Here is an 18126-nt window from a genome sequence, read left to right on the forward strand (position 1 = left end):
TGAGTGAATGAGAGAAGGATCGAAGTTCTCTGTGTGCGTGTGTCTGTTTGAGAGAGGGGGAGGGAGGGAGAGAGGGAGGAAGGAGGGGGAGGGAGAAGAAAAAGAATGGGAAAACTTATTTTGCAAGGGGGGGAAATGCTGTCACTTTAAATCGGAACTGAGCACACCTGGCTGTGGAATTCTGGGAGTTGAAGTCCACAAGTCTAAAAACAGTCTCACCGGGGCTAAAGCTGAGCGCACGTCACTGCTTCTAGTACACATGGAATAGGATTCATGTAGGAATAGATCCAACAGTATCCCCATGCAGCCTTGCAACTCAGTCAATGTGACTTCAGTCAATCACTCTTCTGCACACAACTTATCTCACAGGATGTTTGTGGTGTAGAGAACAGCTAAGAAACCTTCTTGGGTATGCTGCTTTGAGTTTCTTCGATGAAAAATTGAACATGAATCCAATTAATTGTGAAATTCAATGCTCAAACACTATGACTGCTTGCTTCTCACATCTGGATTGTAGACATTTCTAGTGGGTGAAATTGCATGATCTTTTTCCCTCAAAAAAGAGGCTGAAAAGTTGGGTGCATCTTATACACTGAATACAGCCTTTTTTGTCTCCTGAAACCCTGCCCCCTTCACCAAAATGGCCATGCATAGCCTTTAGGAGCCTTGTAGACTGGTCCTTGGGCCTGGGGAGGTCAGAAATGAGCAAAAAACAGGCCATTTTTTGCTCAATTTTTCCCTTCAGCCCCCAGAAGCACTCTATAAGTTTCCTAAAGGCTATACATGCCCTTTTTTGGGCAAAAAACAGACCCGTTTTTGGGGAGGTCTGCAGAGTGCAAAAACTTTTTTTTAATTTGCCTCTTCAAAATCTTGGTGCGTCTTATATTCCAGTGCATCTTATATGCCGAAAAATATTGCACTATCAATGAGAAATTCATTCTCAATTCATTTTTGAGGATGTCAGCAATCACACTTATTTTATATTTGATAGCAAGGCTATCTTAACAAATATGATACTGTCTGTCTCAAGATCATGATTCCTGTGTTTCAGAGATTGGTCAATATCTCCCCAAATCTTCCAAAGTTTATTGCCTCAATGAATGTACAGCCACCAAAAGACAATGAAATTATTTTCCTGAGTGGATTAACTTCAGAAAATCTTCAGGCTGATTGTGATGAGCCCCAGGTATGAAGTTGTATGAATTAACCTTTAGAAATGCATTCATGTTCTGATATTTCAGAATTAATTGCAGAAACTTACTGAGGTGTACACTATCCAGTTAGTAGAAAGGATGCTCATGTATCTGTGTACAAATGAACAAGATAAAGATGCAATAGTCCTATACCCATGTACATGGGAGTATGTCACATTTATCCTTAGGAAACACTACTGATAAATATTTTTACTTACTTACTTACTTATTTATTTATTTATTTATTTATTTATTTATACATACATACATACATACATACATACATACATACATACATACACACACACATACATACATACATACATGTTACCAAATATGTAGGGTGGGAAGTTATATATGGAAGATCAATAGCTGTTCAGTTTAATCAAACCACTCCCTTGGGATTTAAATTACATGTAATTCCCTTGAATGGAACACAGAAAATCATTTTGTATAGGTCTGCACTACAATATTGTGATCCTAATACTCAAAAATCCATCTGGAGGTGCTGGATTACATGAAGCCACTATATATTCGCTCTTCATCTTGATGATGTGCGGACGGGCGGGGGGAGGGAGCTGGAACCGGTTCTAAATGGCACTATAGATTTGTGGAACCTCTTCTATAGAAGAGGTTAGAACTGGCAGGAACCCACCCCTGGAATCTACATACTTCAATAATTTTTATCTAGTCAATTTTTAATAAAACAGACTTCGATCATATTAATTTTTTTAATTTTATGAATGGAAGGAGCGTACCTTCATGGAATGAGATTTGTTCTCACATAAAATATCTTTTCATGACCAGAAGAGATTCCATTGTGAGTGCAAGTTTCTTTTCATGAAATAAAACATTAAATTCAACCTAATTATAACTATAAGGACAAATACCGGGTATCACGACTCACCTGCAGAAAATAAATAGCCAATTTGTAGCCATGTTGTTAATGTCTCCAGACCATGCACTGTCTGCATTTCTTTAAGTGTTTAAACTAATCCACAGTAAGCATTTTCAGAATATTTATAATCACAGGCTCTAATCCATTGGCATCCATGTATGTACTATCAAAAGAGACTGATTTAATTGGATGAGAACTAAATGGGTCTGTTATTATTCTGGGACTGTATCAGAGCTAATTATACTTAGAATCATTCTGGGCAGATGTATTTGAGCTGTTCTCTTTCAAATTACATAATATCTTTTGACCTTGAAAGACAAAATGAATCTGAAGAACAGAATCTGACATCAAGTTTAACAAAGTCATGCAAACATATATAACCTGAGCATATTGGCTATTTACTGTATGTGATGCCTTTGTTCAGTCAAGCATACTCCTCAGTTTAGGATTATAGCTTTTCAAGCAGAATATACATCATTTTATAAATTTTATGAATGTGATATTTTTACCCAACAAATGGCTTGGGAATGTGAAAAAAATTGAATAAAATATGCCTTATTTTTATTTCATATCTGCCCAAGCTCTGTGTGTTGTTTCCTTCTTCCTCTTCCCTCCCCTAGTGTTCTTGGCTGGCAGATATATGTCTTCTTCAGTGTGCAAGAGGAAACCAAAGGAAAAACACAAGCTGCATCATCTTTGAAATAAACAAGTTTCTGATTGGCCTGGAGCTTGTACAGGAAAAGCAACTGCATATAGAGTCCTCCAGCTTGAAGCTAGAAGATGATACGAACTGCTCGGTATCTTCAATAGAAGAAGATTTTCTCACAGCATCAGAACACTTTGAAGATGAGGATGATGAATATAAACAGGGTAAAATCTGGAGGTTTGAGTGCAGATTCATAGCCATCTGTGTTACTTAGGAGCAGATGATTGAATGTGCAATCAAGCTGATATCCATTTTTAGCGTAGATAGGCTTTCTTCAGGATTATCTATCCCTCCTACTTTTTTAGACCCTTCAATGGTGCAACTATGAATGCTGTATTTGAGTGCTCTCCTTGCTCCTGATCACTCTCTTCTTGCTATCACCTTTCTCAAAATTAGAAGGCAGAGAGGCAAAATTAGAGTCTTCACATAAGTGCCCAGGATATGGCCATTTGAATCTGGTAATTTGTGCCTTGAGTGAGAATTCTGGATTGATTTGTTCTATGATTCATTCCTCTGTTTTCTTGACTATCCATCTCAAGAATCTTCTCTAACACTAAAGTTCTAAAGTGCCGATACTCTTTCTATCCTGTTTTTTAAAAAATCCAACTTTAGCTTCAGAGAGTAATTCTGAACTTTCATAGGTATGGACATGTCATGGTATCTGACTGTCTTCAGATGGTCTTCACTGCTATCTATTAACTGCTAGTCTGAGCATATTGCCTGACTGCTGGTTTATTTTTATGTAACATGGAAGGAGATTTTTAATAACCTGCATGTCATTAAATATCATTCAAAATATCATCTATGAGAGAGATATTTGGTAATTCTACAGCATGATTTTCTCTCCTTTTCATCAGACTTGGAAATGCCACTACTGTGTTTCTTTTAAAACAGGATCCATCCCAAAAAGAAGGCTCAGCACTGTTTTGTGCGCATGCATTAAAATTAAGCTCTATCCCCAAAATTTGGCCTTTTTAAAGCACATGCACGGCCAGTCCACAAAAGAAGTGGCCCATCGGCCAAGTAAGGTGTGTGGGAGAAAAATTAGAACACCTCTGAAAAACCTAGCCATTTTTGGGGGGGTCAAAAGAAAATAATAAGACCCTGTTGTATTTTAAAAGAAACATAGTAGTCGTACTGCTTTTGCAGGTTAATGTATTGTTTTTCTTTTCCAGGTGAGGAAAATCTGCATCTTGCAGCTGAATTCAAAAAGCACAGTGAAGGAGATTGTGAAGACTTGCACTGCAAAAAGGCCCAAGTGCCCTTTTTCCTGAAAGGTAGCTGCATTAGCCATGATAGCACGGCTTCTACTAGATCTTCAGAGTCATCTGAAGAAGAATATAATAGTGACGCTGAAGACAATGTTGTAGAAACTATCGATGAAGCCATTAAGCAGCTTAATTGGAAAGTTGGAAAGTATAATACAACTGGGAAATGTAAGCCATTCTCCAGCACTGATGCTCAGAAGGACTTTTGCAAAAGTAATAACAACAAATCAGAAAATGTATGTTTGACCATAGCAACTAAAGAGGATGTTATTTTATTGGATGATCTAGCTGCAGGACAAAAAAGTCATTTGGACACGTTAAACTGTAAAGTTGAAAGAACACCTCATCCTCTCATTCAAAATGATCAGGCTCCTACAGGTCAGTTTGCTACAAATTTGGCAGAGTCTGTCCTGCAAGATGCATTCATTAGATTGTCTCAGTCAACTTGTACCAAAGAAACTGCCCTCAGCATCTCGGTCAGCAACCCTTCAACAGCACATGCAACACAGAATGAAATGGCTTGTCGTTCATGGAATGCACTTCCAAAAATTGTTATTGTTCAGAGCCCAGATGGTTCTGATAAGTCTGAGTGGCCTGGATCTAACTTTCCAAGCTTACATCCTTGGTCTGAAGTTGAACATTCTTCTGATGCAGATTTTTTCGAAAACAATAGTCCCAATAAAAGTATTCAGAGTCCTTTGGAGATAGCTTTGGCTTGTGCAGCTACTGTCATTGGTACCATATCAAGTCCACATGCTGCAGAAAAGCTCAGAGAACAGGAATCCCTGAGCTCTGCAATGATTGTGAGTAATTGTGAAGTGGAGAAAAATACTTCCCCAAGTACCAACAGTAATTGTAACTCTGTAAGTTACTCATTTCTACATGACCTTTCAGACATGGTTCAGATGGCAAATGTAGTTGCTGTTCATGGACTTGGTGAAAAAAAAGATATGTATCCTGTAACTTCAAGTGGACTCTTATCTGCAGCTGAGACATCAGCAGCTTTTACACTCCATTGTAGCATAGCCATTGGAAGCACAATGGAGAATCTGAACAATAGCATTGCACAAGTCTTGTTCAAAGAGGCATCTCTAGTATTAACCAGACCTCATGCATACAGAACTATGGGAGAATTTATGGAGTCTGTAAATGGAAAAATAATTCAGGCTGCAACAAAGCCCTCTACCGGCCTCCTGGATGAAGTCATTGTTGATGAACTTGCTCAGAATTTATCCAATATTATTCTCAGGCATTCTGTGGAGGAAGTTAGAAAGAAACAATGCTCAGAAAAGAACATAGATGCAGGTTTCGAAAGCACACAAGATGTTTTTACTGCAACTGCAAATCAGCTTCTCTTTAATGTATTTTACTTCACTTGCAAGAAAATGAATGACATTACACAGCTTAATGAATGCTCAAATACTTTCATTCCAGATACGTTTAGCAAACAGGTAATGGACTGCCAACCAAAAGAGACAAAAAATGATGTATTGCATCAGTCCTCAAGCTGCTACAATAATAAGCTCACCAGTAATTTCCATGACACGGATGGTCTATTAATGACAAATGTGGCAAATACTGTCAAAGAGGAAATTATGCCAAATGCCTTGGAATCTCTATCTACAGTCAATGCTCTGAGTTCACCCTCCAGAAAAACATCTTCCAAGAAAAGGTATTTGAAAAGAATTACAAAAGAATGCTACAGGCCCATAAATCTAAATAGCAATCACATGAAGACAGAACTCTCTCCATTTAGTGGCAGAGAAAACCAGACATTAGGCAGTGAAGGCATACATGGCCTTCAAGAATTTCTAACTTCCAGTGTCTCCATAATAACAGAAAATCATGAGGAGCCCATATGTGATGCTGCATGGCACAATGACAGACAGCTTAGTGTACCATTCTTGGGTAATCAAGGTATTCTGCCTGCCCGACCTCTGGTATATTTGATGCATCCAGCAGAGAAATACTGCATAACAGACTTTGCAGAAGAATTGGCAGAAACAGTGGTTTCCATGGCAACAGAAATTGCTGCCATTTGCCTTGATAATTCAAATGGCAAGCAGCCTTGGTTCTGTGCATGGCAAAGAGGAAGTGATTATTTGATGCCCCAGGCTCTGCCATGTCGACCTATGAAAAGGAAAAAGGAAACCCAAACCAGCGGATCCTCTGTGAGAAAACATCGGCCACCTAGACTCAGTGAGATCAAAAGAAAAACCGATGAGCATCCTGAATTAAAAGAATGGCTTATGAATAGGGTAGTGGATGACTCAATTAACCTTGATGACACACTTGATTTGAGCAATAACTTTGCAAATGAAGCAGCTGCCAAAATTATGAACTTAGCCGAGTTTTCTGTGGCTGATAATGTATGGCAGAATCCAAGCCATCCTCAAAATAGGCTCCATTGTGACCGATGGAATAGAGTCAATGCATCCAGTTGTGAAAGCATTCCTGAAGAGGACTTGGATTCTAAAGGATCTGTAAATACTTTGGCTCTCATAAATATTTTAGGACAGCCAATAAGCAGGACTAGTTCAGTCTCCAAGCAGTCTAGTTGTGAAAGCATTACCGATGAGTTTTCAAGGTTTATGGTCAACCAGATGGAAACTGAAGGCCGAGAGTTTGATTTATTACTGGACTACTATGCTGGAAAAAATGCCAATAATATTATAACATCTGCACTGCAACAAGTCACCAAAAAGAATGGCCACCTCAATGTAAAGCCAAGTTGCCCATCCAAACAGTCAAGCACCGAAAGCATAACTGAAGAGTTTTATAGGTACATGTTAAAGGAAATTGACAAAGAACATAAAGAAAAAGTATATTCTGCTAAGAATGCAAAGGAATGGAGCAGCAGCTTATTACTTCCCTCTCAACGATCATCTTTTTGTTTCAGACAATCTTCAGTCCCTGACAACAGATCTTCAGCATCTAGGCTTACAGTAAATATGCCCATTAAGGCAAATTCATTAGATGGCTTTTCTCGTAGCGGCCACCGGGATTCCTTAAATGTCTATCCAGTCAACACAGCATCTTCTTCAGGACTCTGTAAATCAGATTCTTACCTTTACCAAAGATGTAGGACTGATCAGGCAACTGACATGCTCATTCATGAGACCTGGGCAAACTCCATTAAAGCTCTGATGTGCAAGAACAAAATAATTCTAGATAGCGGGGAGGTTGCACAGCCTGAACAGCATCCACCACATGTTCAGCAATATGCACACAGACTCGCTGCAAATATTGTTGAAAGTGGGAAAACTTTAATTGCCGTCCACCAAGATTCCATAAAGAAAGATCATGTCACAGAAAGCAGCCATATCCCATCAGGGATGCAAAACTACTCAAAACCATTTGGAGACAGAAGATATTTAGATGAGAAAGAACAGCAGGCCTCATTCCCTGGATTGTTTTCTATAAAAAACATGAGCTCTTCTTCTTGCCTCAGGGAAGTGCCTTTAATTCAGATTGAAACAGATCAAAGACAAGACCTTGATAATGCCTCAGCGCCTTTAAATGGAATTAATGTCACCTCTGGCAAAGCAAGAGAAGATCTACTCAAAGGGAAACCCATAGATGCTGATTCAGGACAACAGCTAATTTCCTCAAAAAGCCATGGGTAAGTTTCATTTCCCAAAAGAAGAATGTAAGGCTCTAAGGCAGAGAAACTGGTAGTGCACTAGCAGGAAAGCAAGAGAGGTAAAGAAACAGCATTGCCATTTTTTTCAACCTCGATTAAGCCCAGAGTGTGTTTGGGCCATGCTCCAAGATAGCAGGTAGAGTAGTGAGTGAGTGGCAGTGGGGGTTTGCAAATTTTTTTACTACTGGTTCGGGCACACTTGTGTGTGCGCAATGCTCCTATGCATGCCCAGAAGCATCTGGGCAGGTGGGCGGAGCCCCTGCCGCCACTACTACCGGTTCACCCGATCCAAGCCATATCGGGAACAATCCATCTCCAGTGATTGGGTTAAAAAAACAAGCAATTGAAAATGTAGCATATTTACAGTACATAATTCAATATTTTAATAGATTTGAAATCACTCCTCATGATTTGCTCTTTCATACACTTACAACTCTTACCTACACAGATACACACAAATCATCGTCATACATTCCTTCTTAGCCATAACAAAGGCATTTTTAAAAAGGGCAAAGCAACTCACTATCAATTCTATAATTATCACAATGGCAACTGAGAATATTGCATGCAGATACCGTATGTTGGGGAATTGTAGGCAGCCTAGTTCATCATCGACCAAACCAGCAATCCTGAGTTTGGAAAGAGAAAGCAGGATAAAAAAACCTAAAAAATTAACCCTAGGATGAAGTATGAAGAACAAGAAAGGGGATATATGAAGGGACAGAAGAAGAACATAATTAATAACTTGGATAGCTTAGAAATCAGGCAAAGAGAAGGAAGTCAGTTCAAAAGAAAGGATGAAAATAGAGGAGAAAAGCCAAGAAACAGGATGAAGATTTTTTTTAAAATGAAACACTTTGGTTTCTTGGTGGCTACCTGATTATTAGCTAGCTCAGGAATGTCAAACTCACACCCCATGGGCTGGATAAGTCACACACTGGTCATGCCCGGTTTAGCCAAGGGGGGAAAAGTCGTAATATGTCACGTGACATGTCATGACGCTGCGAGTTTGACACCCCTGAGCTAGCTTGTCAATTGTTGAGCATGGATACCAGAGCACATGCTGCTGCACACTCAAATCTTAGTAGAGGTAGTCCTCAACTTACCACCATTTGTTTAGTGATAGTTTGAACTTACAATGACACTGAACAAAATAGTTATGACTGTTTTTCACACTTACAACCATTGCACTGTGGTCGTGTGATCAAAATTTGGGCATTTGGCAACTGGCATGTATTTCTACAGTTGCAGTGTCCTGGGGTCATATGATTACGTTACCATTTACAACCTGAAGGTTACCATTTGTAACCTTCTCACCCAGCTTCCAACAAGCCAAGTCAATGGGGCAAGCCAAATTCACTTAACGCCCGCATGATTCATATAACTGCAGTGATTTGCTTAAGACTGGCAGAAAAGATGGCGCAATAGGGTGCATCTCACTTAATCTCGCCTAGCAATAGAAATTTTGGGCTCAATTGTGATCGTAAGTCAAGGACTACTTATTAATAATGGAGCATTTTTATTTTTTCAATCTAATACTGGTGCCACAAAGAAGAAAAGCAGAGTGATTTGTCTCAAGTCAGTCTTCTTTTTCTCCTTTCCCCTCCTGTTCCAAACACAGCAGCAAGTGCACAATGTCACTCCTCATGTCTTTCCTGGATATGTCATTTTCCTATGTCCTTTCCCTCTTGTTTCACTGCTGCCAGTGCCTGTCTTCTTGCATAAAGAGCAAAAGGAAAATCTTGAGGAATCGGGCAGAAAGGAGGGCATTGGTGGGGGAAAAGTATAGGTGAGTTAGAAGGTCAGAGAAATCAAAAGCAGATTATAGAGCACTGCTTTTTCTAGCAGCAATTCTGCTGCACAAACATCATCTTTGCTACATGGTATTTATGTGGAATCTGTTTGAATAGCAGAGGTATGCAGATGCAATTTAGGATCTACTTATAGATTGGGGCATTTGTTGTACATTATAAAGGATTTCTGATTCATAGCCATTTAGCAATGGCAGCCACAAAATGATTTTTCCCATTAAAATTAGATTGCAGTATAGAACTTTTTGCAAACTACGTGATAAGAAAAATACTTTGAGGATGACTTCATTTTATTTTTATGTGGGATACTTTTTTAAATACTACATATTGAAGCTCCCCAAATATACAGATAACTGAGCTAGAAGGTTCAAGTTGTTTCAATCATGAAGAAATATATTATCACGCCAAAAACTATGTCTTTCCCAATTATTGTCATTGGTCTTACCAACTTACACAAAAGGGCCCTTAGCTGAAATATTTGTATGTTTTCATGGAAGAGGGAAAGATTGCGAGAATTGCCAGGACTATGCCTGAGATTATTCCTTTAAGGAAATGTTTTTAAATTAAGTAAAATATTTATATATAACTTTCTTTTATATTTTATGAACAACATTAAAACCAAGGAGAGCAAGCAAAACTGTCAGGAGTTACTATGAATCCAAAAATCATAAATAGCACCTATAAAATACAGATTTAACCTAAAAGAGATGAACAGCTTTACTAATGCCTTAACAAATGAGAACTAGCATGGTACTTAAAATTAATCCAAATAAACACCCAGGAAAGCATCCATAAAGAGAATTTTCGGAAATGGGCATTGCCACTGAATAGTCCCATTGTCTGATCACCGCTCTGCTCATATCAGAAAGTGGATAAAGAAATGAATTTATTACAATCGTGGACAGGCATTGACCTAGCAAGAAAGGTCACATGGCTTAAAACTCTTAATTATATTCTGTTCCTAATCTGCTGTTCTTTCTCCCATTTTCCCTGTCCTTGAAGCAAACTGTACTTTAATTTTGCTCCACAAAGATGGAAAAGGCAACTGATTTGTCAGGAAGCAGAAGGGAATGAAATTATAGGAGGTATGGTGGTATCAACTGCAGTCTTCAATCCTTACAAGAGAGAATACCATTTGTTTTTCTCATAAAATATATGGTAACAGATGCATCTTTTAAAAAGGCAGCATAAATTGCATTAAGGTCTGATGATTCCATGACTACTACAAGGGTGTTGACAGTTGGAATTATTTCAGTTGTAAGAAATAATTCTTTTTTCATCAGGAACATCTTTTCTTTTATCAATCAGTTTGGCAGTGAGTAGTTGCCCTGAATCTGAAGCCTCTGTGGACAATACAGCAGTGGAAGAGTTTCCAGTCCCTCTTAGCAGCAGTGAAGAAAGCACATGTAGCAGCTGGTGCCAGCTGGCAAACAATCCTGATGATACAAGCAGCTATTTGCAACTCAGCGAGAGATCTATGAGGTAACCTTGTGCTCTTCAAGCTATAAACTGCATTAATGTTTGGCTTGTGGTTTTCTCAAAATGAATTCTGCAGAAAGAGGTTTAGGTTTTGTACTGAGTTCCAGGAGACCTCATTATAGCTTTGGAAACAATGCAAATAAATAAATAAAATAGATTGTAATTCCACCCAAAGCAATCGTTTGCCATTCCCATAAGAAAAACACTAAGGGACAAGCTAATTGGTCAATCAAGCTCTTTTTTTTTCATTCCATATTGTTGACACATATTATTTGGGTGACTAACACATTGCTTTCCTGTACCAAGTTCTCATTCACCTCATAGAAATCTGAGTAGAAAGGTCTGGAGGACAAATGACTATTTACGGCACCTTTTTGCTGTCAAGCACGTCAGTCTTATTACATGACTGTGGGTATCAAGAACAAAGTTTCAGGATATGTATAGATCTATATAGCTTTATTAGGCCTGAATGGCCAGTCTATAAGGGAAAAAATAACTTGGACAATCTATTCCTTTTACAGATATTTCATTCTATGGCTCATTCACATTTCCTAAATGCTTACATCTAACCCTGTGCTGACACAAATACCAAGCAAAGTAGATACATTCACAACTGTTTTAACTGTTCTCTTCACAAAAATAATTTGCCATTGCACTCTTGGATCATTTGTCCAACACGATTGATAATTTCTATTAAGGGGCTGCTATTGTTTTCAGTTTTTCACATTATGTGGCTCAGTGTTGCCAAAGCAATCAAGTATTTGGAGCTACAGACTGATATGTCATGCGGCCAAATGGTGATGCTTCTTATTTTATAAGAAATTTCTGAGTTTTTGGAAAGATATTCAAAGGGATTACAATGTGATTAGACTTAAAGTAGATACGAATGTAAACTTACTAAATACTTCATCATTGCAAGATCAGCTGATAATTAGAACATATATAAACCAATCATCATTGACCCAATATCATCAAGTGTTAATATCGCCTGTCAGCACTTCAAAGCAATACCTTTTTAATGATACATCTCACACATTTGCTGCTAATATCAATTGGTTCATATGCAGGCATAAATCACCTTATAAAAAGGATAATTTGCTTTTCTGGGCTGAAAACACATTTCATTTCAAAATGCATACTTCAGATTTCTTTCTTTCTTTAGTAGTACTTAATATCACTAGATATATACCTACTGTAAGAGTTTACTTTACTTTCTTCCCTTGTTTTTCGCTCTGTTAATAATGGTTTGCTGAGCAAAGAAGAACTACATGCCCTCATTCTGACAAATAGAAAAGTAGCAGTTCTGCCTGTCACTTTGGGTTAACATTGTGTTCAAGTACGTATTGGGGCAGACTAGCATTAATATTAACATTTTTGCATTGTCAGCAATGGCAACAGCAGTACTTCTAGCAGTCTTGGCATTATGGATCTGGAAACTTATCAGGAAAACATACCATCTTCTCATGCATTTAAGTAAGTAGCTGTTCGGGGATGGGAGTCATCCTACAGAAACACCATTTCATTTTAATCCAAAAATTCACAGTGTGCACAGTGTGGCAAACTTTTCCAAAGCTTCAGAGTTTATCTTGATGCTTTCCAGTTGCTGTTTCTTGCAAATAGCAACATAACCCTACAGTTGCTTATTACAAGTTTGATAATTACTGTTTAATAAAAATGTCCAGCTTTCACACAAATATTACAATGCATTACAACGTGCAATTTAACTTTCTGCCCTTATATTAAATAGGTTTGCATATACAAATTCACGTCTACAATCCACATATATTTTCCCTCTCAAGCCTTATCATAGTATTTAAGGGTACATAGCTACTTTTGTTTCTGTTGGAGCTGTCTAAGGTAATTCATGTAAATGCTTTCACCTAGCAACACATTTTTGTTTATTTTGAAGAGTGATACTTTTACAGCCCAACCAAACAAGCAGGAAGCATTAACACATTTCCACTCATTTTATTAGTTCAAACTTCAATCAGTTAGCAAACAATATGAGAGATCGTAAATTAAATAGCAAAAGATATGCAGAGAAAGAATATCACATCTATAACTCTTACTGTACATAAAGTTTCATTTCAAAATGAGCATGCCCATTGTAGTCTTAGAGCCAGAGGCATTTATGATATCCAATCTAGGGGTTATAAGTTGAAGATCCATTTGCAAGGCAAGAGGTCAGAAGAAATCAGGAAAAAGGAACCAGAGGAATGCAGGTCTGATAATGGAGAGTTCTTTCAAACAAAACAAGCAGTTTTAAAGCATGCTCTGATACATCCAGAGTTCCAGGTTTTGCTCATTGTTAATTAACCCTGCAAAAGACTTCTTCTTGAAGAGTCATGCATATTCCACTAATCGCATCCCTTTACCTGATTCTGACTGCTTGCTACAATGGCTGAACCAGCATTCACCTGTGCTGAATGAGTCAGGTAACTGACTATCTGTTGTTTTCCAAACTGTAGAACGCGAATAGGTGAGTGCGCAAGCATGTGCATGGCACCAAACATACAACAATTATATAAGATGGGATAGTGTTGGGCTGGGTGGGCAGGCCCAGCCGCTGGTCAGAACTACTGGTTCGCCTGAACCGGTCCAAACTGCCAGCAGCCCACCTCTGCTTATAATCACTGAAATTCATAAATGCCTCTGTGTGTTATTTTGTGGATGAAAAAATGGAAGTAAGCTTATCTGATATGTAGAAGACACAAAATTGAGTGAATAGCTGAGCTTAAGCTTGGGATAAATTCAAATTAACTTTAACAAACTAAAAAAAAATCTGAAAATAGCAAAATGAAATTTAGCAGAGAGAATTGCAAGTTCCTCATTTAGAAAAATCAGATGCATTGGAATAGGGTGGTGGATATCTGATTTGGCAAAGATGCTTGTGAAACTTATACTGGAGATGTACTTGACCGCAAATTGAATATAAACTGGACTATGATGTGGTTGAAAATAAAAGCAACTGCCACTTTGTTAATTGTAGTAACAAAAGTATGATCTCCAAATATTGGGAAGTAATAATTCTTTATGCTGTTTTTGCAAGTTTGTCCATTCTGAGGGCAGCTACTAGCCCTCCTCTGCGTTTCAACCTCTATGAATATTAATGTAATGCATTGCATTCATCTCATTGAAGATATCTCTTAGCAATAAATTAGGCTTGTTCAGAACAGATTCAATTAAGATGAAGAGAAGCTGTAAATTTCAAAATGAAAATATAATTAACATGGTGCACACATTTTAAACATATTTTATTGTTTGGGTTTATTTCTACTACATTGGTCTAAAAGCATTAAAGCTCCAAACAGGTATGTGAAATATCCTAATATAATCTATACCTGGAAAATTGAGCCATTTATCAATGGATGGCTACCACAATGATTGTTAAATTATTTTGCGTAATTACCCTTTTCATAGTCTTCCAATAATCATTAACCTCACAAAAATAAAAATATACTGTTGTTTTATACAAACGTTTTTCAGTATCTCAATTTTGGAACCTCTTTACATTTCAATAACCATATATATATATATATATACACTTAGTGTGCAATTCTAAAGGACAGACATGTTCAAGTCCAATTTCATTCAATGGAATCAAAACCCAAACATGCAAATGAATGAAGACAAATCAAAAACACCTCTATGCATCTTTCTGAATGCAAAAGTGGGACATTTATGTTTATTTTTTAAATTAACACAATATTGAATATTGAATTCAGTTGATAAAGTTTAATGCAATGAACATTTTGAGTAGAATTGCAGAAATTAATGATCTTAAAAATCCAGTGTGCCTTAACAATCAGTGTTCAAATCCATAATACCCATTTCTTATATAAAGGCATGGAATGGAATTAATGACTGAGGTTCAAAAACTGGGCAAGCATGCAAGCTTCTGCCTTGACCATCTGCTACCCCACCCCCCTGTGCTGACTCTACCTTGAGTTTTGCTCTAGATTTGCTGAGCATTTTTAAAAAATATTTAAAATTCCTACCTAATATAAATCTGAATCAAAAGGCCTCTGCTTGGTAGAAAAAAGTAATTGAAGAGAGTCTAGATGTGCCTCCTTTGGCAAGGAATTATGAAGGCTGGTGCAAAACACACAAAAAAGCATCTCTCATTCCTATCATTGCTCTACCAATAGATTTCTGTTAGCATAGTTCATAATAAAACCATTACTTTTCTTGATCTACCTAAAGTAATCACAGATTCATGAAAGAATGGATATGTAGTAAGAGCCCAAGTTCTTTGTAAATGTTGTTGTTTTTGTTTCTTAAGTGATTTAACAGAAGGAGGAGGTTTCTGTGACAAACTACCAGAAAAGGTAGAAGGTAAGCCATACATTATAAAACGAGGGGAAATTTTCTTCTTAAGCATCTGCCTTATGAATTTTTTTTTAAAAAACATACTTTAACTTTTTAGCATGCACATCTGGATTGACTATTGAAACTACGAATGAGCAGAAAGATCTCTTGGTGATAAATGTGGATTTGGAACCAGAATATCCTGATGCAGAATTGCGTGCTACACTTCAGTGGATTGCTGCATCTGAGCTTGGCATACCCATGATCTATTTTAAGAAATCTCAGGAACACAGAGTTGAAAAGGTATTTGTGAATGGGTGGATAGATTCGATGGTTTAATATACCATCACCACTTTCTGTGATGGGCAGCAGTGTACAAGCAAGAAAATATATAAAATAAAATACCAAACCCACTTTCCAGATAATAATATACCCAAAAGGATATCCTGTGTACCATTCAGTGGAACAGCTTCATCTTTAATAATCTGGGAAAGGCAAGGGGGACTAAGAGCAGTCTGTGTTTGAGAAATTCAGCATGTTCAGCATGGGGGCAGTTACAAAGAGGGTATATTGTTTGGTTCCTACTCCAGAGGCTTCATATCAGATGGCAGCTTTCCAGAAGAATATATGGGAAAAACAAGATCTTGACAGGAATCATAGCTCTATAAATATCCTGGAGCTAAGTCATGATTGGTAATCAGAATGAGAACTAGCATTTTGAAGTGAAGCAAAGTACTGTAAGATATGATTTATAGTATTTAGAGACTTAATGTCACTTTTCCAGACACAAAATTGTAATAACATTTTAAGGACTCTTGTCTTCTTACAGTTTTGCATTGCAAAAAAAAATATGTCTTTGGCAGTGGTGGGTTTCAAAAATTGTTTGAACCTACTCTGTGGGTGTGGCCTCCTTTGTGGGAGTGCCTTGCTGCCCATGTGACTGGATGAGAGTGGCTTGCCGCCCATGTGACCGGATATGAAGATGCCGACGACACTTGTCAGAACCACCTTAAATTACCTTGCACACAGCACTGGCATGCATAAGAATATGATGTAAACTTGTTTTTTTTAAGGCATCTTTGGTTTGCATTAAAACAACTTCAACACACGGAATGTTCTGATTGCACCACAAATGCAGTAGTCATCCTTATCTTTCACAGAGGCACTGAATTTTATAAATATGAGCATGATAGTGTATACTAATCATATCCAAGGACCAGTGGTGGGTTTCAAAAAAATTTGGAACCTATTCTGTAGGTGTGGCCTGCTTTCCGGGTCCACTGGTGGAGCCTCTTCTAACCGGTTCGGTAGATTTGACAAACTGGTTCTACCGAATAGGTGCGAACTGGTAGGAACCCACCTCTGATCTTTGGCCATTGAGATCCTGTAAATTTGTTGCATCTTTATCCCATCATTTCTCTAAGCTGCTCCAAGTAGTACACAAAATCTTTTTGTCTTCACACTACTCTAAGTAAGGTCATGAGATTATGACATACTAATTCTGTACCATGTGTTCTGGGGATAATTGGGGATTTAAAGCCAAACACCTTGTATCTAAGCCTGTGCATTACCCTTCATTGACTCATATAATGAAATGTGTCTGATTCATGCCCACACAAGACAGCAGACCAGAAATTGACAGTATTACAATTTACATGCCACTCAGTATTACTTAAAAGTTATTTCCACAACCACCACAATAAAAATCTGTTCATTCACAACTTTAAGAGACAATCACGTCTGTAAATCAGGCCTAGATTTACAGTAGCGAGTCAAGCAGGTAAATGTAAAGTGATAGCTTACATAAAGTGGGTGTTTTAAGTTTTACATATATTGTGCTCCCTCTTACCTAATGCCCTTTGGTAGCTTGGAACAACTCACTTCAGATTCAGCATTATCTTTGGAAGGCATTGTAGAAGCTGTGGTCCAAAGCTCATAGTGTAAATAGGTTGCATAAATAGTGGGAAGTATATCATTGCTATAATAATATAGCTGCAAAAATGTTAGGAATCTGCTGAATCTTAAATAATCGAGTGGCCCTTAAATACAGCTGACTTACTGTTAGATATTTAGGGGGAAATATTTGAGAAACTTAAAATGTTATTTAAATGCAGATTCAGTAACTACTGCCCAAATTCTGTCATAGAAACAGCTGATAGCTTTGTAAATAGTTGAATCAATTACTAAAATCTATGTGAGAAAGATTAAATGCATTAAGTCTGCAAGCTAGCTTATGGAAATCTACTTGCTATTGTAACATATTTAAAATGTGTGTTTAAGGTTAGAATACCATACTCTGATAGCAAATAGTCCAGAAAAGCAAAGATGAAAAGAAGAGCAATTAGATAATGATTGCAAAATACAAGAAGATAAAAAAATATTTCTAACCTCAAAGAAAAATAGTATACCATGTAGTGTAGCATGGTGTGGTGCAAAGTGGCTAGTAGACTTTGACCCACTGTCTGAAGTGAAAATAAAATGTCAGAAGGTAAATGCTGAATTGATGCATATTAGAATGAAACATACTTCTCTAGAATTTTGTGCTGCTCTATGATTTAAATAGAGCCAGTATTGGATGTTTTAATTTCCACTGAAAAGCCATTCGAACTGTTTTAGAAACCTACAACCCAGTTTCATCAGAGTCAGCTATAGGAAAAATAATACATACCTTTTATTTTTACAACTTGCTTTTAAATAGTGTCCTCATTTCTATCATGTGTCTCTTAATCCTTTAGTAAATGTATGTGGATTATTTGATTTGTCATTAATCATTAGCTGAGTGATCAGTAGCAAAATGTGAATCAGAACAGTGGATCTGGC

General features: G+C 37.5%; 1 protein-coding gene across 2 annotated transcripts in view; it reads left to right on the forward strand.

Annotated features, from left to right (window-relative positions):
* The window catches only part of SPHKAP (SPHK1 interactor, AKAP domain containing), a 70029-nt gene that overhangs the window by 49774 nt on the left and 2129 nt on the right, over positions 1-18126 (forward strand). Inside the window, exons 5-11 of one of the 2 annotated variants that reach the window (XM_087725452.1) lie at positions 1052-1186; positions 2712-2961; positions 3973-7687; positions 10828-11001; positions 12385-12471; positions 15281-15333; positions 15425-15609. In XM_087725452.1, the coding sequence (XP_087581578.1) occupies positions 1052-1186; positions 2712-2961; positions 3973-7687; positions 10828-11001; positions 12385-12471; positions 15281-15333; positions 15425-15609 (4599 nt within the window). The remainder of the gene's footprint in view (positions 1-1051; positions 1187-2711; positions 2962-3972; positions 7688-10827; positions 11002-12384; positions 12472-15280; positions 15334-15424; positions 15610-18126) is intronic. The other variant, XM_087725453.1, reaches the window with a different exon arrangement.

The sequence above is a fragment of the Thamnophis sirtalis genome, unplaced genomic scaffold, assembly GCF_051295495.1.
Source record: "Thamnophis sirtalis isolate CommonGarterSnake01/CBP01778 unplaced genomic scaffold, rThaSir2_p1.2 scaffold_11, whole genome shotgun sequence".
Classification (NCBI taxonomy): Eukaryota; Metazoa; Chordata; class Lepidosauria; order Squamata; family Natricidae; genus Thamnophis; species Thamnophis sirtalis.